Source organism: Canis aureus, chromosome 13 (assembly GCF_053574225.1).
Source record: "Canis aureus isolate CA01 chromosome 13, VMU_Caureus_v.1.0, whole genome shotgun sequence".
Classification (NCBI taxonomy): Eukaryota; Metazoa; Chordata; class Mammalia; order Carnivora; family Canidae; genus Canis; species Canis aureus.
In genome coordinates, this window is record NC_135623.1 from 19,973,479 (window position 1) to 19,999,849 (window position 26,371).

At 36.9% G+C, this 26,371-nt stretch overlaps 1 protein-coding gene across 6 annotated transcripts in view; it reads left to right on the forward strand.

Annotated features, from left to right (window-relative positions):
• The window catches only part of STIL (STIL centriolar assembly protein), a 59,662-nt gene that overhangs the window by 9,337 nt on the left and 23,954 nt on the right, over positions 1-26,371 (forward strand). For 4 of the 6 annotated variants that reach the window (XM_077845043.1, XM_077845045.1, XM_077845044.1 and 1 more), the window contains exons 5-14: positions 263-450; positions 1,822-2,069; positions 5,259-5,342; positions 6,471-6,557; positions 9,331-9,481; positions 11,778-11,887; positions 16,981-17,095; positions 18,523-19,458; positions 21,782-21,947; positions 25,721-25,952. In XM_077845043.1, coding sequence (XP_077701169.1) covers positions 263-450; positions 1,822-2,069; positions 5,259-5,342; positions 6,471-6,557; positions 9,331-9,481; positions 11,778-11,887; positions 16,981-17,095; positions 18,523-19,458; positions 21,782-21,947; positions 25,721-25,952 — 2,317 coding nt within the window. Of the gene's footprint in view, positions 1-262; positions 451-1,821; positions 2,070-5,258; positions 5,343-6,470; positions 6,558-9,330; positions 9,482-11,777; positions 11,888-16,980; positions 17,096-18,522; positions 19,459-21,781; positions 21,948-25,720; positions 25,953-26,371 lie in introns of those variants that run through there. The other 2 variants (XM_077845046.1, XM_077845048.1) reach the window with 2 other exon arrangements.

Consider the following 26,371-nt stretch of genomic DNA (forward strand, 5'->3'; position numbering starts at 1 on the left):
AATAGAATTTATGTATCGAATTCAGCCAATTATTGTGATTTTCTTTGTGCTATTTTTCTTTGCAAGATGCCAAGGTTATAAAGGTAAGTAAAACTTGATACTACCCACCAGAGACTTCACAGTCTGGTCAGGTGGAAGAATATATATGCAAACCATTTTTTAAAATAAGAGCTTAGCGTACCATTAGTATTAACAAAATGCTTTGCTATAATTGTAGGCTTGCTTGTCATGCTATATAATAACTGCTATTTTTGTTCTCCAGATGAAGAAAGTATGACATTGACAGTAGATCGTTTTGATCCTGGTAGAGAAGTACCTGAAAGCTTAGAAAGAACCCCTACTGCTTCTCTTCCTGGGGACTTTGTGATTCCATGCAAAATTCATACTCAGGGACTTTGTTCAAAAGAAATAATAGCTCATGATGCAGATGACTTCAGTTCAGCTTTTAAGGTGAGATTTTTTGACTTTTTAATTGAACACAAGTATCAAATTATGTGTACTATGTTGTATTTCAATAAACCCATATTTTACAAGTATACCTAATAATTTCTGATTGAATGATTGTTGCTAAAATACAATTAAATATGGTTTCTGAAGGCAGAAATTCTAGGGAGGTAGTATGAGTAGCATTCCAGAAAGGGAGGCAGTATGAACAAGATAACAAAGTAGAAGATGTGCTCAGGGTGATGTTAAGGGTGTAGTTTTTTGCTGCATTTGTGGGCAATCAGAATGGATTATTAGTTTGGTCAGATTGTAGAGACCCCTGTCTGCCAATCTAAGGAATTTGAACTTTGTCATATGGGCTATGTAGAGTTATTGAAAGTTTTTGAAAAGAGGAAATACTATTAAATCAAAGATAGTTAATCTGATAGGGCAGCCTGACTAAAGTCAGAGAGAGTAGGTAGGCCATGTCAGTAGTCAGGTGTAAGAGAAGGTGTATTAGCCTGAAGGACAATGTCTAGGAAGGACACAGTGGGCATGAGCAACTATGCAAGAAGAACTGACTTGACAATTTGGGGTAATAAGAAAATAATTAGGGGTACCTGGGTGGTTCAGTTGGTTGAGTGTCTGCCTTTGGCTCAGGTTGTGATCCAGGGTCCTGGGATCAAGCCCTAAGTCAGCTCCCTGCTCAATGGGGGGGGGGGGGGGGATCTACTTCCTCTCCCTTTGCCACCCACCTCTCATGCTTGCTCTCTCTTTTAAATGAACAAAATCTTTAAAAAACAATAATAATAGTAATAAAGAAGAATGGGAAAAAAAAAAAAGAATGGACTTTAGATTTTCTGAGTTGAGTCAGAGGTAGTTTACATCCTTTTTTTCATGTCTTAAATGTTAATTGGAAGTGATATTCTCTCATAAGAATTTGAAATGCTGGAGCACCTGGGTGGCTCAGTGGTTGAGTGTTTGCCTTTGGCTCAGGTCCTGATCCTCGGGTCTTGGGATCAAATCCTGCATCAGGCTCCCCACAGGGTGCCTGCTTCTCCCTCTGCCTATGTCTTTGCCTCTCTCTATATCTCTCATGAAAAAAATAAATAAAATCCTAAAAAAAAAAAGAATTTGAGATGCTGCTGGGGCATTTAAGTTGGCAATGTGTGATAGAGTTTGGTTCAGTAAATCTTGACTTGCTTTGACATAAGTATTCATGTAACTTTTTGGTCACATGGAAGAAATGAGAGAATTGAAATATTGCAAATCAGAAATTATTTAATTTTGTCAGTTGAAGGTATACATATGTATATATGTACCAGTATGAGATCAAACATTTATAAATATGGACAAATTTCAAAGTTTTAAAATAATTGTGTAATATTGATTCCTCAGGCTCTGCAGCACCATGTATGTAGCAAAGATTCCTTGGATTGTGGTAAGCTGCTTTCCCTAAGAGTTCATATCACTTCCAGGGAAAGTTTGGACATTGTGGATTTGGATTTGCACTGGGCAGCAGTAACTCTGGCAAATACCTTTAAGTGCACACCTGTGAAGCCTATCCCCGTTATTCCAACAGCTCTGGCAAGAAATTTGAGCAGTAATTTGAATATTTCTCAAGTTCAAGGTACCTATAAATATGGGTAAGTAAGAGATAAAGTAATTTTAAATATTGGTTATATCAGTATATTTTCATGGTACCCACATCATATGAAATGTTTGTGCATTCAGTTGACAAGTCAGAGATCTATGGTGGCTAGATAAATAACCAAGGAAGGGAAAAAATGAAGTTGTTAAATTTTGCCTCATATAGTTCAGAGTTGTGCCTATTACTCCAAGAAAAATTAATATTAAAATTTATATTAGTAATTGGTTGTATTTTGCGATTTGAAAGTAGAAGAAATTAACCTGTTACTTGTTCTTTGTTTTTTTTTTTTTGCCTAGGTTTGGGTTGTCGTCTTTTTGTCTTGCCTTTTTTTTTTTTTTTTTTTTAAACTATAATCTGACTATAAGCCTAACAGGGGCTGAAAAATTTGTTACTTGCAGTTTTAATTGTGAATAATGAGCATTGCAGACAGAGAAAGGAGATAACTAAATAAAAATTTGTAGAATCTTGCTTACCAAATTATCAACCACTTGAGGGTGGAGTTTCCCCACATAGTTGGAACAGCATCCTCTCCAGCTTTCTATCACCACTCTTAGTTTCTTAGGAAATATAAGCCAAATTGCATGCTTTCTGACCCTCAGCAGGACTACTTCCCTGAATCCTCATCCACTTTCTTTATCTATTGTCTACGAACCTAGGTTAGACAATGTAAGCACCCTCTGCTTTAAAGTCTAAGCAATTCACTTCTGGTTTCCTTTCCCTGACTCCACCCTAGTTCCTGTTAGGTCTCTGGAGCTGAAAATGTTTGCCAAGATACACTCAGCTCCAGGTCCAATTCTCTAAAAATGCCTTTTGAAAGGAGGAAAAGAAAAAGAGGGTTTACTTTTTACAGGGTCCCGGGAATGGCAAGAAAAGTCCTATTTTTGAGTCCCACGTGCCGACCAGAGCACCCTTCTGGTTGGAGTGGTACAAAGGTCAAAGGGTATGTTCCATTATTGTGATATAGCCAAAGGTGATAGAAATCAAGTGTTTGAATTAACTGAAACATTTAATTCTCTTGGGGGTAATAAAGTCCTTCTCAGTTGGGACATGGGAATTTTTGTTAAAATTAACTAAAAAATTAATTTGTTTTTCTTAAACCTATGCCCATCCACTAGTGAAGCATGAATTTGTCTTTCTTTGACCCCTTGGCATGCTGGTAACCCAGGATGTTCAGAATTCTATCTAATCGCCTATTTTCTTTGCCCCTTCTTACCTAGAATTATTTAATTTGTGACATTTGTCCTTTTCCTTGACTACATTCATTTATTTAGTATTTTTTTTAAGATTTAGTTTTTTTTTTTTTTAAGATTTTTTACTTTTTATTTGAGGTAGAGAGTGAACAAGAGATAGCACAAGTTGGGGGAGAGGCAGAGAGAGGGAGAAGGAGGCTCCCTGCAGAGCAGGGAGCCTGGTATGGGGCTCCATCCCAGGGCCCCAGGATCATGACCTGAGCTAAAGGTAGACGCTTAACCAAATGAGCCACCCAGGTGCAGTACCCTGATATTTTTTAGGATCCGTTATGGAATAGGTATTGTGTTAGACACTGGAATTAAGTAGCTTAGAAACCTTATTTTTTGTCCATTAAGTATATTAATATGTAAACATGCAGATAAACATAATGGGGGTTCATATTCAGTGCAGGGAAAGCAGGAAGGTGTGTCCCGATTGCCTGGGAAAATCATAGAAAGTTCTTTTAAAGAATGAGATTTTATTAGATGGTCAAGGCAAAAGAGCTTTCAAAGCAGGTGTAAAAAAAATAACTTTTTTTTTTTTTTTTTTTTTTTAAATAATCTCCATACCCAGTATGGGACTTGAATTCATAACCCTGAGATCAGGAGTGGCATGCTTTTCTGACTGAGCCAACCAGATGCCCCAGTGTCATTATTTCCCTAAGATATTATTTTAAGTAATCTCTACACCCAGCGTGGTCTTGAACCCACAACCCTGAGCTCAAGAGTCGCATGCTCTATTATTGAGCCAGCCAGGCAACCCTAAGTGTCATTGATCCATAAATCTCCCTGCCAACTCAGGCTTACTCATCTTGTCACATGGCCTGATAAATTCATTATTTTTGTGTTTTAGGGCTATTATAGCAATAAAATATATCCTCAGTGGTACTATCAAGACTTTATGTTACTGATAGTATCCTTTTTATTTTTGTGTTTTAAAGCCATAATGATGAAATTAACTTTTTTTTTTTTTTTTTTCTCCCCAAAGAGAGAGAGTGAAAGTACTGGGACTGGGGGATGGTAGTGTGAAGGGCAGAGGGAGAGGGAGAGAAAGAATCTTAAGCATGCCCCATGCCTAGTGCTGATAAGGAGCTCAACCTCACAACCGTGAGATTATAACTTGGGCTGACATCAAGAGTCTGACACTTAACTGACTGAGCCGCTCACACACCCCAACTCTGACTGAGCCACTCACACACCCCAACTCTTGACGATTCTATGGTCATTCATATTCTTAAAATTTACTATCAGTAATGGGGGTGCCCGGCTGGCTTAGTCAATGGAGCATATGACTCTTTACCTCAGGGTCTTGAGTTCAAGCCCCATACTAGGTATAGAGATTACTTTAAAAAATAAAATAAACTTTAAAAAAAAGCCACTGTCAATAATAAATATAATAACAAAGTTTAAATGTGGTATAGTTTCCTTTTAGGAAAAAGTGAATTTTGGGGTCATAATGGTTACAACATTCTTTGATAGTGGTTGGAGAAATATAGTGCATGGAAAGTTGAATATACCTCACATAATTCAGTTTCGTTAGTGAAAAGTCACATCTGTTGCAGTCTTCTCAGATCACCTGGATGCTTGAACACTTTTAGTAACAGGAAATTCACTTCTCCCTGGAAATCTATTTGAATCTGAAATAGCCTTGATTTTAATATTCCTGATTAAAATAAGTGGCTACTTTTAGAGCAAAACTTTTAAAAAAGTGGTGTGATCTTCAATGGCCATTTTAATAGAAATTTTAAGATATTAAATCTCTTCAATTCCTTCCTCTTACTGGATTCGTTTTTTACATATTGAAGTTTTCTTTGTGTGCGTGTGTATGAGAGAAAACATTTATTTGAATCATCTTCTCTGCTTAAAATAAGCTTCTTCAAGCACTCAGATTATCTCTTTTAGGTAAAAAGGACATACTCTTTTAATTGTTTTTTACACGAATGTCTTCTGTTTAGATATCTTACTATGGACGAAACACGCAAATTGTTACTTTTGCTGGAATCGGATCCCAAGGTTTGTTCTCTACCGTTAGTGGGGATGTAAGTATTGTATTATGTATGAAAACCTTTCCAGCCACATATGTATTCAAATGTATGTAATAAGCATAAATAAAACATACAACGTTGAGTTCTTTTTGCTGAAATTGAAACCTTAGAGCCCTGTTTCTTCAACCTCCATCACTACCCCCTGTCTTTAAGGGACCTTGAAGAAGCCAGGGCTCAGAATAACACTTTAAAATATACTGCCAAGCAGTTTTATGGAAATTTCCTTTAGTGTTAATGCCTTTCTCATTAGAGTTCGTGGTTAAGGACATTTAGATAGATTATTCAGTCAGAAATTTTATGTTGAGTATTTATTGTGTGTTTACCCTATGCATAGTACTGTATTTGGTACTGTGTTGGGCTTAAAAATTTTCCAAGGAGTTTTTAATAAAGGTGAAGCAATAAAATATGCGTATATTCACAAATAAAAAAATAATCAGGAAGTATGTGATTTATTATGAAATGAGCAATATATAGACAGTGAGTGTTACTAGTCTTCATTACAGAGATGATAGGGACGTTTCCTTAAAGAAGGCAAACTTGAGGGGGACCTTGAAGAGTTTGAATAATAGAATAGAGGGGTTTGGTGCTATATGCAAAGTTAAATAATGAGAATGCACAAATATTCTGCAGACCACAAAATCTTACAGTCTGTTTCCTATGGTCTTGGTATTAGCTATGGATTATATCAAGTGAATGCCTATTAAGAGCCTTGGGTGATTTGGGCTACATATATATGTTACGACATTTAATCCTCTCAATAACTCTATAGTTTTAGGCTCCTAACTTCATTCTCCCCTAATTTAGCACATTTTTCTTAGTCCAGGCTAGATGATTCTAATTGATTCCTTCTTTCATCTCTGTTGTTAACCATTTTGTGTCCCACCATTTTCTTGTCCTCTCAGGTGGAAGAGGGCAGAGAGAAAGCTCTGACTGTATCTATATATCTATATTCCTTTTAATTATTAGCATGGTCTGGTGTTCATAGATTTCTTATTTATGAGCTGCTTAATGTATCGCTGGTAAATATCAAGAATCTCTCCCGTATTACTTTAAGAATGTAAAGCACATTAAGTGTTAATTTGTAAGTGACTATAGCTTTTAATTTGTATTTTTTTCTTTTAGTTGGCTGTCTGGAATTATACATATATATAGTCCTCAGGTATGGGCTTGCTGCTTACGATACATGTTCAGTCCTTCTATTCAAGAAAGGCAAGTGATATTTTGTATTTTAATCTTCTCCCCTGTTCATGTTTTCCTGAACATGTCTGGTTTAAAATTCATACGGTGTGGGGCAGCCCAGGTGGCTCAGCGGTTTAGCGCCACCTTCAGCCCAGGGCGTGATCCTGGAGACCCGGGATCGAATCCCATGTCGGGCTCCCTGCCTGGAGCCTGCTTCTCCCTCTCTCTCTGCCTGTGTTTGTGCCTCTCTCTCTCTGTGTTTCTCATGAATAAATAAAATCTTTTAAAGATAAATAATAAAATAAAATTCATACAGTGCTTTAGCCATTTATAATACTTATATAGACCAGAAGATTAAGTGCACTAAGAAAAACAAATCTTACATTAAGATTTGTAAGATCTTTTACTGATGGAATAAAACTTGGAATAAAAATTGTCTGGAATAAAACCAGACAAAGGTGAGGTTGTAGTATACTTGGAAATGTGAAGGAATTCATTTGCCTAACCACAGTACTGTAACACAGAAGATACACTTTTTTCATGTGGTGAATAAACCCTAGGGATCATCTACTGTAGCATCTGATTTTATAAAGAGATTAATTTTCAGTGAACTGATTAAAAATGAATTTGAGTTTGTTGCCTTATGCGTGTTTTATTAAGTTACACAGTGCTAATGCTAGTACTGTAATAAATATTTGAGATGAGATTTAATTTTCTTTCTGGAACTGAAGCACAAGCATTGGAACAAACAAAGGAACTTTCTTTTTTTTTTAAGATTTTATTTATTTATTCACGAGAGACACACAGAGAGAGGCAGAGACGCAGGCAGAGGGAGAAGCAGGCTCCACGCAGGGAGCCCGACGTGGGACTCGACCCTGGGTCTCCAGGATCATGCCCTGGGCTGAAAGCAGTGCTAAACCGCTGAGCCACCATGCTGCCCACAAGGGAACTTTCTTACCTCAACTCCTCATTTAATTGTTATTTTGTATGTGATGCCACCACCATTTGTCTCTTAGCTCAAACAGTACTCACAGACACAGTACAAAGCCAAGGCTACTTGATGCTGAGTGTAGTTCCTGAGGAAGGAGCCTGACAGGGCTACTCTTGCTTTTGGTGCACATTTACCTCTATAATGGCTCATGCAAAACAAATGCTGAACATTATTTTTGATTTTGCTTTTTTTTGTAGAAGCAAAAATCCTCTTCACATTTCTCTCAGTTACTGAAAACAGGTTCTAACAGAGGTCTTCTGTAAAAGTGAAGTGGCCTGATGTGAACTTTTAAAAGAAAGGATATCTTTTAATTAATTTTAGTATGTATTTTAGGGATTCTTGATGACTTTACAAATAATTGGTAAGACATGCAATGAATAATAAAATGAATGTTTTTATCTGTGTTATTAATAGTGAAATATTGTAAATAATTAAAATACGTACTTTTAGAAGTCTAGGTGAATAATGTCATCTATAAATGATAATATTATGTAGTCACTTAAAATGAGTAAAGAAGTATAAGGCATGGGCAGCCCGGGTGGCTCAGTGGTTTAGTACCGCCTTCGGCCCAGGGTGTGATACTGGAGATCCGGGATCAAGTCCCACGTCGGACTCCCTGCATGGAGCCTGCTTCTCCCTCTGCCTGTGTCTCTGCCTCTCTCTCTCTCTCTCTCTCTCTCTCTCTGTGTATCTCTCATGAATAAATAAATAAAATCTTTTAAAAAAAAAGTCTAAGACATGATATAAAATAGTGACATGGGAAGAAATTCAAGATAGTCAAATAAAAAATAGCAATCACTAAAACAGTTGCCCTTGAAACAATGTAGGTGGGGTGCTCAGTAAAAAATCTGCATATGAGGTGTCAGCTGGCTCAGTCAGTAGAGCATGTGACTCATGATCTCTGAGTCATAAGTTCAAGCCCCATGTTGGGCATAGAATTTACTTAAAAAAACACAAAAACTACTGGATATAACTTAATTCCCTAAAAACTTATACTAATAGCCTACTGTTGACCAAAAGCTTTATAGATAATCTAGTTAACACATATTTTATATGTTATATGCATTATATACTTTAAATATTCTCACAGTATTATAAGTATTCTACAATAAAACAAGATGGAGAAAAAAATATTAAAATTATACAGAAGACTAAATACATTTATACTACTGTGCTGTATTTGACAAAATTCATGTGTAAGTGGACTTACACAGGTCAAACTCGTTGCTCAAGAGTCAACTATAGTATGTATGGTATGGCCTCATTTTTGTTAGATTGTGAAAAATGTTTTTGTATGCTGAGGAGAAAATTACAGAGATGTGTACGCTAAACCAGAGAGTGAGGTGATTTTCATTTTGTTTTATATATCTATTTTGCTTGAAGTTTTTACAAGGAATATGTATTTCATAATAAAATATATTTTAAAAATAAAAAATCAGTAACACTAAAAAGTAAGCACAAATTTGCTTCCTAGTTTTTTCTTTAAGACTTTATTCATTTGAGACAGACCAAACACATGGCCGGGGTGAGGGTGGGGGATGCACATGTCATGCAGAGGGAGAGGGACAAGCAGACCCCTCGCCAGGCACAGAGTGCGATATGGGCCTAGTCCCAGGATCTGGAGATCACAACCTGAGCCAAAGTCAGACATTGAACTGACTGAGCCACCCAGGCGTCCTACTCCCCAGTTTTCTTCCCAAAGTTAGACTGCTTAGGTAGTTTATTAACTAGATTGAGAGATTCATGTAGAGTTGTTAGAATATATTCTTATTATTAGAAATTTTTAATTAAATGGCATTTTTTTTTGTCCAGGGTTTTTTCAGAATCTGGAAATTTCATTATAGTTCTCTATTCTGTGACACATAAGGATCCTGAATTTTATGAATGCCTCCCCTGTGATGGCAGGTCGTCTGACCTTCAGTTCCAGCTACTAACCAGCAAGGAAACATTACATCTTTTCAAAGTAAGTGATTTGATTACCTGGCACATTAATGATTGTTTAGGGTCATGTTGGCAGTTTAAACACAATGGTCTTTACCCTTTAACATAGTTACTCAAACTATTAGATTTGTTTATAATTATTATTATTATTATTTTAATATTTTATTTATTTATTCATGAGAGACACAGAGAGAGGCAGAGACACAGGCAGAGGGAGAAGCAGGCTCCTGCGGGTAGCCCGATGCAGGACTCGATCCCGGAAACCTGGGATCATGCCCTGAGCCAAAGGCACACACTCAACCACTGAGCCACCCAGGTGTCCCATATTTATAATTATTATTGAATATTAACTTTATTCATTTATGGTTAATATTTTATAAATTTCAGATCATGTCTGCAGAACCAAATTATAATACAGGATCAGAGCTTTTCAGAATAATTTACCCATGTTGTTCTAAAGCCTTTGAAGAGTATCAAAAATTTATATATTGGTATCATTTTATGATATTGAGAGTTGATTTGTAATCTTAGTATTTTATTTACCCTGTTATTTTTTAAATATGTAGGTATAACAAATGGTTTCTCAGATGAAAGTCAGTGTTTATGTCTGATCCCAGGAATCAGAATAGATTGTTGCTGTATCTCATAAAACACGTAAAAGTACATAAGTGATGGTCACAGAAAAAGTAGATCTTTGAAACCCTAAGTGTCATTATGTAAAAACATTCAGACTGCTTTTCAGTAAAATGATTGATTGTCCTATGTCTCAGACTAAGAATAAAAAAATTTATATTCTTAAGAAAAGCATATAACTCTTGATCTTGGGATCCCTGGGTGGCGCAGCGGTTTGGCGCCTGACTTTGGCCCAGGGCGCGATCCTGGAGACCCGGGATCGAATCCCACGTCGGGCTCCCGGTGCATGGAGCCTGCTTCTCCCTCTGCCTGTGTCTCTGCCTCATTCTCTCTCTCTCTCTGTGACTATCACAAATAAATAAAAATTAAAAAACAAAACAAAACAAAACAAAAAAAAACCCCTTGATCTTGGAGTCATGAGTTCAAGCCACATGTTGGATGTAGAGCTTAAAGAAATAAAACTTTAAAAAAAAATTGTGTATTTTATACAAAAATATTGAATACTTCTAAATAATCATTTGTTTTCACTCAGCTCCTATTTTGTGTCTTCTTGAATTACATTTATAGGCAATATCAGTTTTTGAATCAAGTTTTTGTATTTAATTAATTATAAATATAATTCTCTTAATTGAAGTCTAATACATTTCCATTTTAGAAACATATATTATTCTTTAGATCACATTCTCAGTTCACAGTTCATTTCTTCACTGAATCCCTGGTTATCGAGTGAGTTACATAATAGAGATAATTAAGTTTTCACTTTCATTTGTATGGCAGGGGAATGGACAGTTAAAAAAGGTTTCAAAAAAGTAGAACTAACATATTTTTAAGCAGTTCCACTTCTGGATTTTTATCCAAAGGAAACAAAAACACAGACTTGAAAAGACCTTTGCACCCGCATGTTGACTGCAGCACTGTTAGCCAAGACATAGAGGCAACCTAAATATCCACCGATGGGTGACTGGATAAAGAAAGTGTGAGATAGATAGATAGATAGATAGATAGACAGATAGATTGATTATATATACACATACATATATGATATTATATATCATATTATATATATATACACACATATACATACATACAGTGGAATGTTATTCAGTCATAAAAAAGAAGAAATCCTGTCATTTGTGACAACATGGTTGGACCTTGAAGTGCTAAGTAAAAGAAGTCAAAGAAGGCCGACTACCATATGATCTTACTTATGGGTGAAATCTGAACTCATAGATACAGAAAACAGATTGGTAGAAGGTTGAGGATGGCCAGAATGGGTGAAGGGAGTCAAAAGGTCCGAACAGTTATAAGACATGAGGATGTAATGTGTAGCATGGTATGATTAATAACTTGTCTTTGAGAGTTGCTAAGGCAGTAGATCTTAAAAGTTCTCAACAGAAGGAGAAAGAATTGTAACTGTATGGTGATAGATGTTAACTAGACTTATTGTGATAAGCATTTTGCATTATATACAAATATAGAATCATTATGTTGCACACCTGAAACTAATGTAATGTGATAATGGCAGTTGTATCTCAATTTTAAAAATAATTTTTTTAAAAAGGGTACTGTAATAGAAATAAGTCTCCTCCTTCTAGTGTTTCAGAGCTAGCTACTTTTCAGCTAAATAGAATTCACTGGTGTTTTTGCTTAAGTCAGCTCTCAAAGTACAGCCTACTTTATTTCAGAATGTTGAACCTTCTGACACGAATTCACTCCATTTTGAACTGACTGCTGAAAGTCAAAATGCAGAAACAGAGTTTTTCAACAAGGTTTCTAAGAATATTTCAACTAAAAGGTAAAAGATGGGGGTGCCTGGGTGGTTCAATTGGTTAAGTGTCTGCCTTTGGCTCAGGTCATGATCCTAGGGTTCTGGAATCAGGCCCCATATCAGGCTCCCTGCTCAGCAGGGAGTCTGCTTCTCCCTCTCCCTCTGTGTGCGCTCTCTCTCTTTCAAATAAATAAGTAAAATATTTTTTTAAAAAGATAAAAGAGGGCAGCCTGGGTGGCTCAGCAGTTTAGCACCTCCTTCAGTCCAGGGCGTGATCCTGGAGACCTGGAATCAAGTCCCATGTCGGGCTCCCTGCATGGAGCCTGCTTCTCCTTCTGCCTGTCTCTCTGCCTCTCTCTGTGTGTGTCTCTCATGAATAAATAAATAAAATCTTTATTTATGAATAAACAAACAAATAAATAAATAAATAAATTTTTGTTATAATATGTACTTTTAAAATTATATCCACTAGTTGTTGATGAGTAATTAAAGTAACTCCCCAATCTGATGAAACTGATTGTGTATCTTAGATATGATAAAATGTCCTTGCTTTAAATGCATTACTTCATACTCAGATGTTGGATGATAATTTTAATGAAGTGACAACTTAAATATGGTTGTCATTTGAGTTGCTTTATTACATGGGGGGAAAAGTGTCAAGAAATCATCTTGCTTAGGAAGAAGCATCCTGTTTTTGTTAGTTTGCCTTCTGTTTGTTCTTCTCTTCCGTATAGTTTTAAACCTGGGTCTATCAGAGAAACTACTGTAAGATGTAATTTCTCTACCTAAAAAATGAAATACGCTTGGGGAATATTAATTAAATAATGGCTGTGGCGTTTTGGGTCTGATAAACCTTTTCTGGTAAAAAAACATGTTCCTTTGTATTAGGGTTCTCCAGAGAAACAAAAACAGCAGGATGGAGAGAGAGAGGGGGAAAGATTTGTTTTATGAAATTGGCTTGTGCAATTGTGGAGGCTGAGAAAAGTTTCAGTTAGAGTCCAAAAGTGGTCTGCTAGCTGAATTTCCTCTTCTTGCTTTGTATGTTCTATTAAGGCCTTCAGTGACTAGATAAGGCCCATCCACATTGTGGAGGATAATTTGCTTTACTCGGTAGTCTGCTGATTTTAACGTTAATCTCATCTAAAAATACCTTCACAGAGAGACTCCTGAGTGGTTTAGTCAGTTAAGTGTCCCAACTCTTGATTTTGGCTCAGGTCATGGTCTCAGGGTTGTGAGATTGAGCACTGCGTAGGGCTCCACACTGTTTATAGAGCCTGCCTAAGATTCTTTTTCCCTCCCTCTGTCCCTCCTCTTTCCCTGATGCCCTCAAAAAAAAAAAACCTTCACAGAAATATCTAGAATAATGATTGACCAAATATCTGGTTATCATGGCCTAGCCAAGTTGACACATAAAATTAACCCTTCATGCTTTCTCATTCTTCTGTATGGCAGGTGGTGTGCTAAAAGCTGGGAATATGGTGGTATTAAAAACACTTGCAGGGCACCCGGGTGGCTCAGTGGTTGAGAGTGTCTGCCTTTGGCTCAGGTCGTGATCCTGGCGTCCTGGGATTGAGTCCCGCATCAGGCTCCCCGTGGGGAGCCTACTTTTCCCTCTGCCTGTGTCTCTGCCTCTCTTTTGTGTCTCTCATGAATAAATAAAAATCTTTAAAAAAATAAAATAAAAACAGTGGCAGACAGATTTCTTCCCTCATGGAATTTATATTCCAGTGATGAGGTGTTGATTGTTCTCCATATGATTGGAGAGGTCCATTAATTTAAGTTAGTAATTTGCCAAATATTTGGTATCCTCATTTGAAAGTTATTTTGGAATCCTGGTTTGTTCTTTGATGCTGTAGGTCTGAAAGTATTGTTTTCATAGTAAACTCTGCCCCCAAATTTGGGGATCAAACTCAGAACCCTGAGATCAAGAGTCATATCCTCTACTGAGCTAGTCAGGTGTCCTGACAATAAAACAACAATAAAACTATTGTTATTTTGACTTACCCTAGTAGTTAATTTGTCCTTTTCACAACTTTTTGACTATAACCTTAACCTGTCTTTGGACCCCTTTAATATTGCTTGTTTAATATCTTTCATGGGAAACAGAAGGTATAGGTTCATTGTAGATTATTGCCATTATTGAGAAAATGGCTTGACTTTTTTCATAGCATTCATTCATCTGTCCATAACACTTGATTGTATAGATGGAACTTATGGTACAATTTTAAAATAAAACAAATGCCAACTATACCAACTATTTATACAGGTCACAACATTCAAATCCTAGTTCTGAACATTATTCTTCCATCTGTAAAGTGGGAATTATGACTGAATCAGAAGTAGTTTCTTGTTGCTGCTCTAACAAATTACCACAAACTTGTTGACTTAAAAATAATACAAATTTATTGCCTTTCAGTTTTGGAGGTCAGAAGTCTGAAATGGTATTTGAGGCTAAAATCAAAGTGATGATAGGGCTGCATTCCTTCTGGAAGCTTTAGTAGAGAATCCATTTTATTCCCTTTTCTAGCTTTTAGAGGCCATGTGCATTCTTTTTCTGGTGGCCCCTCACTCTCTCTTCAAAGCTAGCTTCTGACTTCTGCTTCTATCTTCACATCTCCTTCTCTGACTCTGACCCTTTTGCCTCCATTTTATAAGGGCCCTTGTGATTACATTGAGCCTGCCTGGATAATCTAGGATAATCTCCACATATCAAGATCTTTAACTTAATCACATCTGCAAACTCCCTTTTACAATAAACATAGCCACAGGTTCTGAGAGGATTAGAAAAATACCTGAGTTATACTGTCTCCATCTTTGGGCGTTTTAAGTTATCCTTGAAATACATTAGGTTACTGGAAAACTATATTCTTACAGCTTTTTCAGGAATACCTTTGGTGTCTTTTTAAGTCTTTATTCAAGATTTCATTGAATATTTAAAAAGCCAGATTAAGGAGACACATAATTTCTTTAGCGTTATTTTTGAAAACTGCCAACTTTCAACTCTGATCAAAACTTTAGTAACAGTCACTTTTAGATTTTAGTAAAATTTTTGTCTTACCTAAAGAACTGATCTTATAATTATACAACATAAAGTTTTTTCTTTTTGCTTTTGGTACTACAAAAGCTCAGAAATGAATTTTATTGCTCAATGTCAGAAATTTTATGTGGGTGTTGATATGTGTGTTATCATAAGTAGGTATGTAGCAAATATTAATTCTTGGGGCACCTGGGTGTGTCAGTCAGTTAAGCATCTGCCTTCAAGTCATGATCCCAGGGTCCTAGGGATTGAGCTCCGAGTCGGGTTCCCTGTGCAGCAGGGAAATCTGCTTCTCCCTCTTCCTCCACTCCTACCCCCTACTTGTGCTCTCTTCCTCTCTTTCTCAAATAAATAAATAAAATCTTTTTAAAAATATACTAATTCTTTACCACAAACTCAGGTTCAAAAAATGTAACTTTTTTTCTTTTTAAAAGTAATTTAATTTAATTTCTAATTTGACTGTCCAATTGGTTATAGAAACCAAATTTCAGTCAATTCAAGGTCTCTTTATCCACTTTTCTGTGAAGTTATATGTAATTTGGAGGAATTAATGCTATGCCAAGAGTAATGATGTGGGATGACATGATTATCATGCAGCTAAGTTGCCATCTGCTCTGGTATTTTCTTTTACATCTGGTCTTTGGCAGTAGGTTTGTGCAGGCCTCCACTGTGATTTCCTTACTCTAGTCAGGTCCTTGGATCTCTGTCATGTCCATGCTGTACTGAGGCACAGTAGGTATCATAATATTCTCCATGTTACTCTTGGGTGCTAGGGGAGAACTTTGTAGACCCTGCTGCTTAAACGCACCATGCAGACGTTCTGATTGTTTCATTGAAGCACCTCAGCACTGAAGGACCTGAGTGCTTCTCAGCCCACCAGGGTTTAGGGCAAAGTTCTCCCCTGCTGTCCGACCTTCACATCTACCTGGGCATTTCTGTTGTGCTCCCTGCCAGGATATAGGACCCTTTCTGAGGGAGTCCATCATTGTCTTAACTCTTAATTTCCTTCTGGCTTTTCTCTTTCCTGAACTCATCCTGTTGAAACTTTATCTAGGATGCAAAAAAAAACCTGATGTGTATAGTCTTCCAGATTTTAGTCTTAAACTCTAAATTTGCCTTTTGAAACTCATTACCAGCACTCAAGGTTTGTTGTGTTCCGTTGGGGTAGGCCCCTGTGATGCAATGACTACAACTGACTTGGTAGGAGGAGGGACCTCAGTTAATGTCCCATCAGAGATGTAAGTGTACAGGAAAATGTAACAGTTTCTTATTGAGTTCCCTTTTTAACACAGTGTTTAATGCAATAAGTGTACAGATTTATCACCAGTTTATAAGTTTTTTTTGGCGAGCACTATGCGGTATTTATAACTACATTCCTCAAAGTGGTTAATTAGAAAATAGCTTGGTAACTATTGGTATTTTGCAACTTTAAGGAAAACTGAGTTAAACTTCCCATGATCAGGCAAAGGGAGGTAGTTTATTATGCATGAATCTGACTGGACCAGCTTTTCTAGGCCACTAACACTAGCCCGAAAAACAAAATAATCTATGGTTGTCAGATACTAAATTAAATGATCCAGATGCTACTGGGGATTATTAAAGGACTTTATTCAGGGTAGCCTCCATGGCGCAGCAGTTTAGCACCGCCTGCAGCCTGGGGTGTGATCCTGGAGACCTGGGATTGAGTCCCACGTCAGGCTCCCTGCATGGAGCCTGCTTCTCCCTCTGCCTGTGTCTCTGCCTCTCTCTCTCTCTCTCTGTGTCTCTATGAATAAATAAATAAAATCTTTAAAAAAAAAAAGGACTTTATTCAGTTTCAAAAAGAAAGAACAAATACACAAATAGAGCAGCCCAGGTGGCTCAGCGGTTTGGCGCCACCTTCAGCCTGGGGCGTGATCCTGGAGACCACCTGGGATCGAGTCCCATGTCCGGCTCCCTGCATGGAGCCTGCTTATCCCTCTGCCTGTGTCTCTGCCTGTCTCTCTCTCTCCTTTCTGTGTATTCTCATGAATAAATAAATAAAATCTTAAAAAAAAATAAACAGATTACTGAAGACTTTTCTTTACTCCCCTCTATTCTTTAGGTCTTCCCAAAAGTTATCTCCAGGAAAAATGCCAATAAATGATCATGACTCTGGTGTTGAAGATGAAGATTTTTCTCCAAGACCAATTCCTAGTCCTCATCCTGTGAGTCAGAAGGTATTATTGATCTTGTGAAGAACCCACCTATGTGTTTATAAACCTAAAATCTGGGACACCTGGGTGGCTCAGTGGTTGAGCGTCTGCATTTGACTCAGGTTGTGATCCCTGGGACCTAAAGTGTAGTCCCACATCGGGCTTCCTGCATAGAGCCTGCTTCTTCTCCCTCTGCCTATGTCTCTGCCTCTCTCTGTGTCTCTCATGAATAAATAAATAAATCTTAAAAAAAAAAAAAAACTTAAAATCTTTTCATGTTATTCAATAATATTACCTCAAGCTTATTTAAGTTTTATTCGACGATCTGTCTAGCTATACATCTGTGTGGCTATTATCTGTATACACAGATATAGTTATTTCTCACAGGTACATGTAGTTATTATGTTGTGTATGTAATAATGTATATATATATGTGTACATATTCTAGTAAGTACATGTAATTATACTTCCAGAGAAAACTGAGGCACAGATTGGTTAAGTTGCCTACCCAGTATTAAACAACTAGTAAGTAGTAAAGCTGGGATTCAGGAGGTTTGGAATTCAGTAAAAATAGTAGTTCAGAAGATTTGGTTTCAGAACATGGTGCTATTAACCCATATAGACTCAACATTCTATACTATCACTAGAACTTCACATTGATTCTTATCACCAAATCTGAGAAAACAAACTTGATTTTGGAGATTGCAGTAATCTCTGTCATAATTTTTTGACTGCAGGCAACCAGTAGTTTATTGTGGAACTGTTGTGCCTTAATTGGACCAATTACTTATTAGAAGAAAAAGGAATGGGAAAGATTTTTAAAAATGAATAACAAATTGTAACCAAATTCACCATAGTGAATATTTAGTTTACTTTTTTCTGTTCTCTTCCAACTCCTAATCACTATCAGTAAAAAGAATAACAGTGAATACTTTCACTTAGTATAAGAATTATTAAAATACTTATCAGGTCTTTTGTTACTTAAAATGCAGCAACATTATTTGTTACAAGATCTATTGGAGCATTCTGCCAGTGATAAGTTTTTTGCAGAGAGAGGGTTAAAAAAGTCTATTTTATTTATTTATTTATTTATTTATTTATTTATTTATTTATTTATTCATTTTTTTATTTTTTTTTTTTTTATTTTTAAAAAGTCTATTTTAAAACAGTTTCCCATATTGTGCTATGTTATATAAGCAACATTAATCAGTGTTCCAATAAAAGGAATTCCATTGTTAAGTAAGTTTGTAAGGACAAGGACCTTGTTTATTTTACTCACAACTGTATTCCTAGTGCTAGCATGTAGAAGGTGCCTAGAAAATATATGTCAACTGTCTAAAGAATAAGTACTTTTTAATAAGTAATTGGATATAATTTGGAAAATATTAGTTTGAAGAAAGTGCAACATACTAAAAAATACTTTTCCTCTTTCATTTCTTTCCCGTTTATAGGTTCCTAAGATCCAACCATCAGTTCCTGAACTTTCGCTTGTGTTGGATGGCAATTTCATAGAATCTAATCCTCTGCCTAAGCCATTGGAAATGATGAATAGTGAAAATCCTTTGTTGATTAACCACTCTGAACACTTGGAGCCATTGCAACCCCAGCTTTACGATGACAAATGCAGCCTAGAAGCCAAAGCTGGAGAGCTTTCCTTGAGAGGGCAACCAAATCAATTAACCCAGAGCACTGTTCCTTTGAAACATGGCAGAGTAAGGCAGCCATCTACCTGTAAGAATGGGAACTCCCACATCAGGAACAGTGTTAAGCCATCTTCCATTAATAGGCCGTCTCTTGATACAGATGTACACAAAGAAGAATATCCTGTAAGATCCTCCGTGTTGAATTCCAAGCAGTCTTCTCTTGCCTCATGGTCTCAACCACACAATTTTGTTTTTTCATCCCATAATTCAGGAAGACCAATGGAACTTCAGATACCTACTCCATCACCACCGTCTTACTGTCCTACAAATGTTTGTGGTTGTTGTCAGCATCATGGCTGCATGCAGTATAGTCCAATAAATTCTTGGCAAGGAATGAATACAGTAGGGTCTGTTCAAGACCTCCAGTCTGAAGCCCTTCACAAGCATTCATTATTTCACCCAGGTGGATGTCCAGCACTGTACCCTAATGCATTCTGTTCTTCAAGTAGTCCTATAGCCTTGAGACCTCAGGGAAACACGAGTACTTGTTCTCCCCACAGCATTGTAGAACCATCACCTGTGGCAAGACTACCTTCGCATGTGGACTCCTGTAACCCATCACCTTGTGCAGTATGCATGCACACACCCAAGACTGGGTCAGATAATGGAATGATGGGACTGTCTCCAGATGCTTATAGGTTCCTCACAGAACAAGACAGACAGCTGAGACTGCTTCAGGCACAGGTTTGCGAGCTTTTTTAGTTCTTTTTTTTTTTTTTTTTTTTTTAGATTTATTTATTTATGATAGAGAGAGAGGCAGAGACACAGGAGGAGGGAGAAGCAGGCTCCATGCCGGGAGCCCAACGTGGGACTCGATCCTGGGGCTCCAGGATCGTGCCCTGGGCCAAAGGCAGGCGCTAAAACACTGAGCCACCCAGGGATCCCCACTTTTTTAGTTCTTTTAAATTCTTGGTTTTAATATGGTTTCTAAAAAATAACTGGCAATTCTTCAGTAATTACATTTTATGGAGTAAAATTGTAGAATATCAAAACTGGAAGGAACCTTGGAAACTGAATTCTGGTTCCTGTTGTTTCACAGATAAGTAAAAAGACGATTAGACAGAGAAAATAATTTACCCAATGACACATTGCTAGTTAGGAGTAGAGCTGGGACTGGAAAGCAAACCTTCTCTTCTCTGTCTTGTACATATCCTAATCTACAACATAACTACCTTTGTCTTTGATTTGTCGGCCTCAAATGAAAAGTCTGTGTAGTGTACTAAACCTTGGTATACAACCAAAGGTAGCAGAGTAGGATTTAAACTTATGTCCTCATGACACCAAAATCCACATAAACCACTCTATATATGCTATTTTGTATTAGTAATGCAGGTTATATTTCTACTGATCTTAATAATTTATTGATAATTTATATTTTTGTATATTAATAAAATTAGTTTGCTGAAATTAATGAGACAAATTGAACACAATAGTATAATTTATAGGGAAATAGAAAATCATAGTGTTTAAAAAGGGAGGCTCTTCCAGTCCTAAGTGTATACACAAGAAAAAGAAAAAAATATGCTCACATAAAAACCTATACACAGGGCAGCCCCCGGTGGCTCAGTGGTTTAGTGCCGCCTTCAGCCCAGGGTGGGATCCTGGAGACAGGGATCGAGTCCCACATCAGGCTCCCTGCATGGAGCCTGCTTCTCCCTCTGCCTGCTTCTCCTTCTGCCTGTATATGTCTCTCATGCATAAATAAATAAAATCTTAAAAAAAAACAAAAAACCTATACACAAATGTTCATACCAACATTATCTATAATAGCCAAAAATGAAAACAGTCCAGTGTCCATCAACTGATGAATGGGTAAACACAACATCCACACAATGGGATATTATTCAACTATAAAGTACTGATAGATACAACAACACGGATGAACTTTGAAAATGTTATGCTTAAGTGAAAGAAGCAAGATACAAGGCCACGTACTGTGTGGTTTCATTTATGTAAAATGTCTGGAATAGGCAAATCTGTGGAGACAGAAAGTAGATTTGTGGTTGCCAGGGAATGGGTGTGGGCAATAGTGAGTCCCCACTAATGGGTAAGGTTTTTTCAGCGGATTGTTGAAAATGTCCTAGAATTAGATGGTGGTGATGGTTACAAACTTTTTGGTGGCTTTGCTAAAAACCACTGACTTGTACACTTTAAGGGGATGAGTTTTATGGTATGTAAGTTACATTTTAGTTTTAAAAGGAACAGGGAACTGTTTGGTGTTTGAACCTCAGCTTTGTTACTTGTTAGTTACATGAGTTGGCCAAATAACTTCATTTATAATTTCTCAAGTTTTCTTCTCTGTAAAGTGTGTTTAATAGTAGTACATTCTTCATGGGGTGGATTGTGATAAGCAAACATAAAGGCTCTTACCATAGTGTCTTATAAACAGGAAGCACTCAGTAAGTAAGTGTTTGCTACTATTGTTAATAATTCCAGTTTTAGCATGGCCAAACATGGGCTATTCTGATTAACCTTTATAAGAAGAACCTTATATAAAAAATGTTCACAATTTGGTAAGGAGTTAGAATATAATTCTTATCTTACTTTTGACTTATAAGTGGAATAGGAATGAAATACTGATTTGAAGTGTTAACATTCAGACTTTTTTTTTTACACAAGTGTCAATTTATGAATGCCAGTTTAAATACCTTTATGTTTTCATTTTTAAATTTACACTTGGCCATGGGGCACTTACCTGGCTGGCTCAGTCAGTAGAACATGCAACTCTTGATCTCAGAGTTCTACATTCAAACCCCACGTTTGGCATAGAGTTTACTTTAAAAAAAGATAAAACTTACACTTCACCTACTTAAGTGCTTCTTAATAATGAAGGATAGTGATTTCTGCATTGAATAGTTTTATGGTATGATCTAACTGAATTATGAGAAGATAGAGTTAAAAGTCAGTTATTTATAACTGGGGCACTTAGTAATTCATTTTTAAACTCCACTAACAATTTGGTTGATTACTTCACTACCAGTTTAAAATATGTTTTTAATTAATACAGATTCAGCGTTTATTGGAAGCACAGTCTCTGCAGCCCTGTTTCCCTAAGACAACCTCTGTTGAAGACACAGTGCAAGCTGCAAGACAAATGGATCTGGTTTCCATGGAAGCACAGTCTTCCCCTGGCTTGCACATGAGAAAAAGTGTAAGCATTGCTGTGAGCACAGGTAATGTCTTTTTTTTTTTTTTATTATTTGTAAGGAATTTTTTTTTTTTTTAACTGCTTTTCATATCACTTTAAAATTTATACATTAAATTGGTGTGTGGTACAAACAGAACCAAAGCCAAGGTGAAGAGAGTATCACTTAAGTCTTCGTGTAACTTTACTTTTTGTGAACAAGAACTGTATCTGAAAACAAATGTGAGTCCACCCGACATATAATACATATTTTTACTACTTTCCTGGACTGAACCCAATTCTTATAAGAAAAGTCATCTGTGTCTTGTGGGATCAGGGAAGGTTTGTTTCATCCGTGCATTATTACTAATTCTGGGCATTGAAGGGTATGTAGGGTTTTAGTCGATGAAGTAGAGAGAAGGTAGAACAGGGTGGGTAGAGAAAATAGCAGGGGTGCAGTGAGAAAGCAGGGCTCTGAATCGTCCAGTGTGGTCCTGCCTATGGAGAGCGCTTATTATATCGTCTCTTTTATTTGATAAACAACATTGAAGGCCTTTTTGAAAAATCAATTAATAATGTAAATGACCTATATTTGTTTACATGTTTGTTCACTACCAGACCATGAGATCTTTAAAAATGTCTTCAAGAATGTCACCAAGACCTAGCAAGATGCCTAGTACATAGGATGATGATGGTAGGAATGAAGAGAAAGAGTTGTGTAGGGTGATAGGTTTTGATAACTAATTGGATGTGGTGATTGGAAGAGGTAGGATTCTACAGTTACTAAATGTGATATAATACCCTGGTTTGGATCCTGAAACAGAAAAAAGAAAGAACATTAGTGGAAAAATCAGTGAAATCTAAATAAAGTCTGGAGATTTAGTTAATTTTAATGTACCAATATTGGTTTCTTGATTTTGAAAAATGTGCCATGATAATGTAAGGTGTTAACATCAGGGCAAACTGGTGAGGAGTATACGGGAACTTTATCTTCTCTATGAATCTAGAATTATTCTAATATTAAAAGTGTATTTAAAATGAAAATAAAAGTTACTCCAGGATTTTCAGCTTAGATGACCTAGGGAAGGCATGTTAGAGAAGCAAAAGAGAGAGGATGGAGTTCACTCTAAGTAATCTGTTGAATTTGAGCTGCTTTGGGAAATGAAGATGGTGATACTCAAACATTTGAGGAATGAAGATGGTTTGGTGACCTAAGACTTGAAAAAGTAACAGATGAAGATTTGAGAGGGAGAAAAGGAAGGAAGACAGATTTCTATATTCTATCTCTGAACCCATTTGTTAACTGTCCATGTAGAGGGGAGCAAGGAGGGAGAGTGGAGGAAGAAACTCATGTACATTTATAAGTCAGACATTACTGAGTATTAGGCAAGATTCTTTGGCTGCAAGTAATATAAACCACTTTGAAATAATTTAAGCAAAAAAATAATAATAATAATTTAAGCAAGGAAGAAGAATTTACTGGAAGGATAGGAGGATGTTTCATGAAAACCAAGGCCAAGAATGGGCTGGACTTCAGGAAAAGACTAGAACTAGAAACTGGAATACCATTAAGACTATCCAGCCTAGTCTACATGGCTGTTTTACCCAGTTTTTTCTAGCTCACCTAAAGCTCCAAAGTATATGTGTTATACAGTTTTAGCCATGTACACAAACCAGGTTACTGTCCTTCAGTCTTATTTCAAATTGCAGAGAACCTGAATGACCTAGCTTGGATTAGAGTTCTATCCCTGGTTCAATGGTAAGGGGATTGAGAAGCATGTAATAGGGACATAACTGCCGGAGTCTCACCTTTGTTAATTGCAGGGACGGGTGACAGTTACCAAAGAAAGTGTGTGTGTGTGTGTTGTAGAGGGATGGTGGACAAGGAGTTGGTGGGTATTGTGAGCTAATCAAACATAGGTACCAAACATACCAAAAAGTGTAGTATCCTACTAGAAAACTCTGTACTTTTACTGTATTATAGCTGCCTCTCATCTGTATCTGTATCTCTATCTGTACTAGACTGTAAACTTTTGGGATCCGGAACACTGCCTTATTCCACTATTGTATCTCATTCACTAACATGATTCCTAAATCATAATGTGTGCTGAATAAAAGATAATTGAATGAAGTCATTTACATGGTTAAGCTGATATTGTGAAACTGTCTTGAAACTTCAGGTATTCAGCGTGGATGACCTGGGGTAGTTATTACTTATATGCAGAAAAAAGCATTATTAATAATTATTAGAACTAAATGGCTTTTAAAAGCATGTTTATTCTACAATGATGATTAATTTTCTGAAGGTATATATTAGTAAATATTCCAGAAAAATAGCAATACTTACATAAATTTTTCATAATTGTTTTTTCTTTTAAGATTTATTTATTTATTTGAGGGCACCTGGGTGGCTCAGCTGGTTAAACGTCTGCCTTAGCTCAGGTCATGATCCTAGGGTCCTGAGATTGAGTCCCGCATCAAATTCCATGCTCAATGGGAAGCCTGCTTCTCCCTCTACCTCCTCCTCCTGCTCTCTCTCTCTCACACACACACTCTCTCTCAAATAATAAAATCTTTTTTAAAATTTTTTAAAAATTTGGGGGAGCCCGGGTGGCTCAATGGTTTAGCGCCACCTTCAGCCCAGGGCCTGATCCTGGAGACCCGGGATCGAGTCCCATGTCAGGCTCCCTGCATGGAGCCTGCTTCTGCCTCTGCCTGTCTCTCTGCGCACCCCCCTCTGTGTCTCTCATGAATAAATGAATGAAATCTTTAAAAAATTTTTTTTTAATTTAAAAAATATTTAATTGAAAAAGAACGTGTGTGAATGTGATTGGTTGGGGGTGGGGCATAAGGAGAGAGTCTTAAGCAGACTTCTCACTGAGTACAGTGCCTGTAATGGGGCTCAATCTCATGACCCCAACATCATGACCTGAGCCAAAACCAAGAGTTGGACACTTAACCAACTGAGCCACCCAGGGTCCCCAAACATCTGATTTTTAAATACTTGCCTGATATTACATAAGTCTGGTATGTCTCTAAATATTCTCATAAATATTGTATTTAAGGATAGAAATCAGAGAGCCTAGCAACTGGTATTTTATATATTTTCCCTTGTCTTTCAGAACAGCAGTTATCTGCACATACACATACACCCCAAATCGTATTCAGAACCTTCTTATGTGTAGCATGTCATTTGAGAGCCATACTTCTTGAAGAGACAGGGCCCAGAATATCTCCTTTCCCTTTGTATCCCAGGTGGTTTTTTGTTTTTACCTTTTTATTTTTTTTATTATTATTATTTTTTGTCAAATTTTTTAAAAGATTTATTTATTGATTTATTCATGATAGACACAAAGAGAGAGAGAGAGGCAGGGACACAGGAGGAGGGAGAAGCAGGCTCCAGGCCAGGAGCCCGACGCAGGACTCGATCCTGGGACTCCAGGATAGCGCCCTGGGCCAGAGGCAGGCGCTAAACTGCTGAGCCACCCAGGGATCCCTGTTTTTACCTTTTTAAGTAGGCTCCACACACAGTGTGGACCCCAACATGCTTGAACTCACAGCCCTGAGAGCCATCTAATCTGGGCTGAAATCAAGAGTCAGACACTTAACCAACTAAGCCACCCAAGCACACCCCCCCCCACCTTTGTACACCAATTTTCCATCTTTTCACCTTACTCTTTATGGCATTTCTGAGAAGATATAATCTGAAAACATTTCTAGGTAATTGTGTTAAAATAATACAGTTAGTCTTAGAGGTTTGCAGAAGATTATTTTTATAGTAGAATATTTGTTTCAGTATCTGGTTAATCATTTAACCTCCAGGTGCCAGCTTGTTTTGGAATGGAGCAGGTGATAATCAAGAGCCTGAATCTCAGCTAAGGCAAGATGATACCAAGATTTCCAGTGAGGACATGAATTTTTCTGTTGATGTTAATAATGAGGTCACAAGTCCTCCATGTAGCACGTCTTCATTAAAAGCAGTTGATATTCCCAGCTTTGAAGAAAGCAACATTGCTGTGGAAGAGGAATTTAATCAATCACTTTCTGTATCCAAGTAAGGTGTCTTTGAACATTCATCTCCTTTTTTTTCTTTTTAAATTCTAATCTTTTTGGTGTTTTAACTCAAACTATTTGTTTTATAAATTGTATTTTCAGTAGTGTCTTTCCTGATAGGGTTCTTAGGAAATTGACAATTCTGGCCCCTCTATAACTATTCCCAGATGTCAGTCATCAGAAGTGTTTACAGTGTAGCTGAATCAGAACATCTGAAGAAAATTTCAGAAATATATATACTTAGGCCTCACTGTAGAGATTCTGATAATTAGGTCTCAGATGGAGATGGGGCCCTGAAATTTATAAATTTTTAAAGATTCTGCATATTGCAATTATATATAATAATTTATTTTTGAAAAATATAGCCTGAATATTTACATATGAAGTGTTATCTGAGATTTACTTCAAAATAACTTGGTG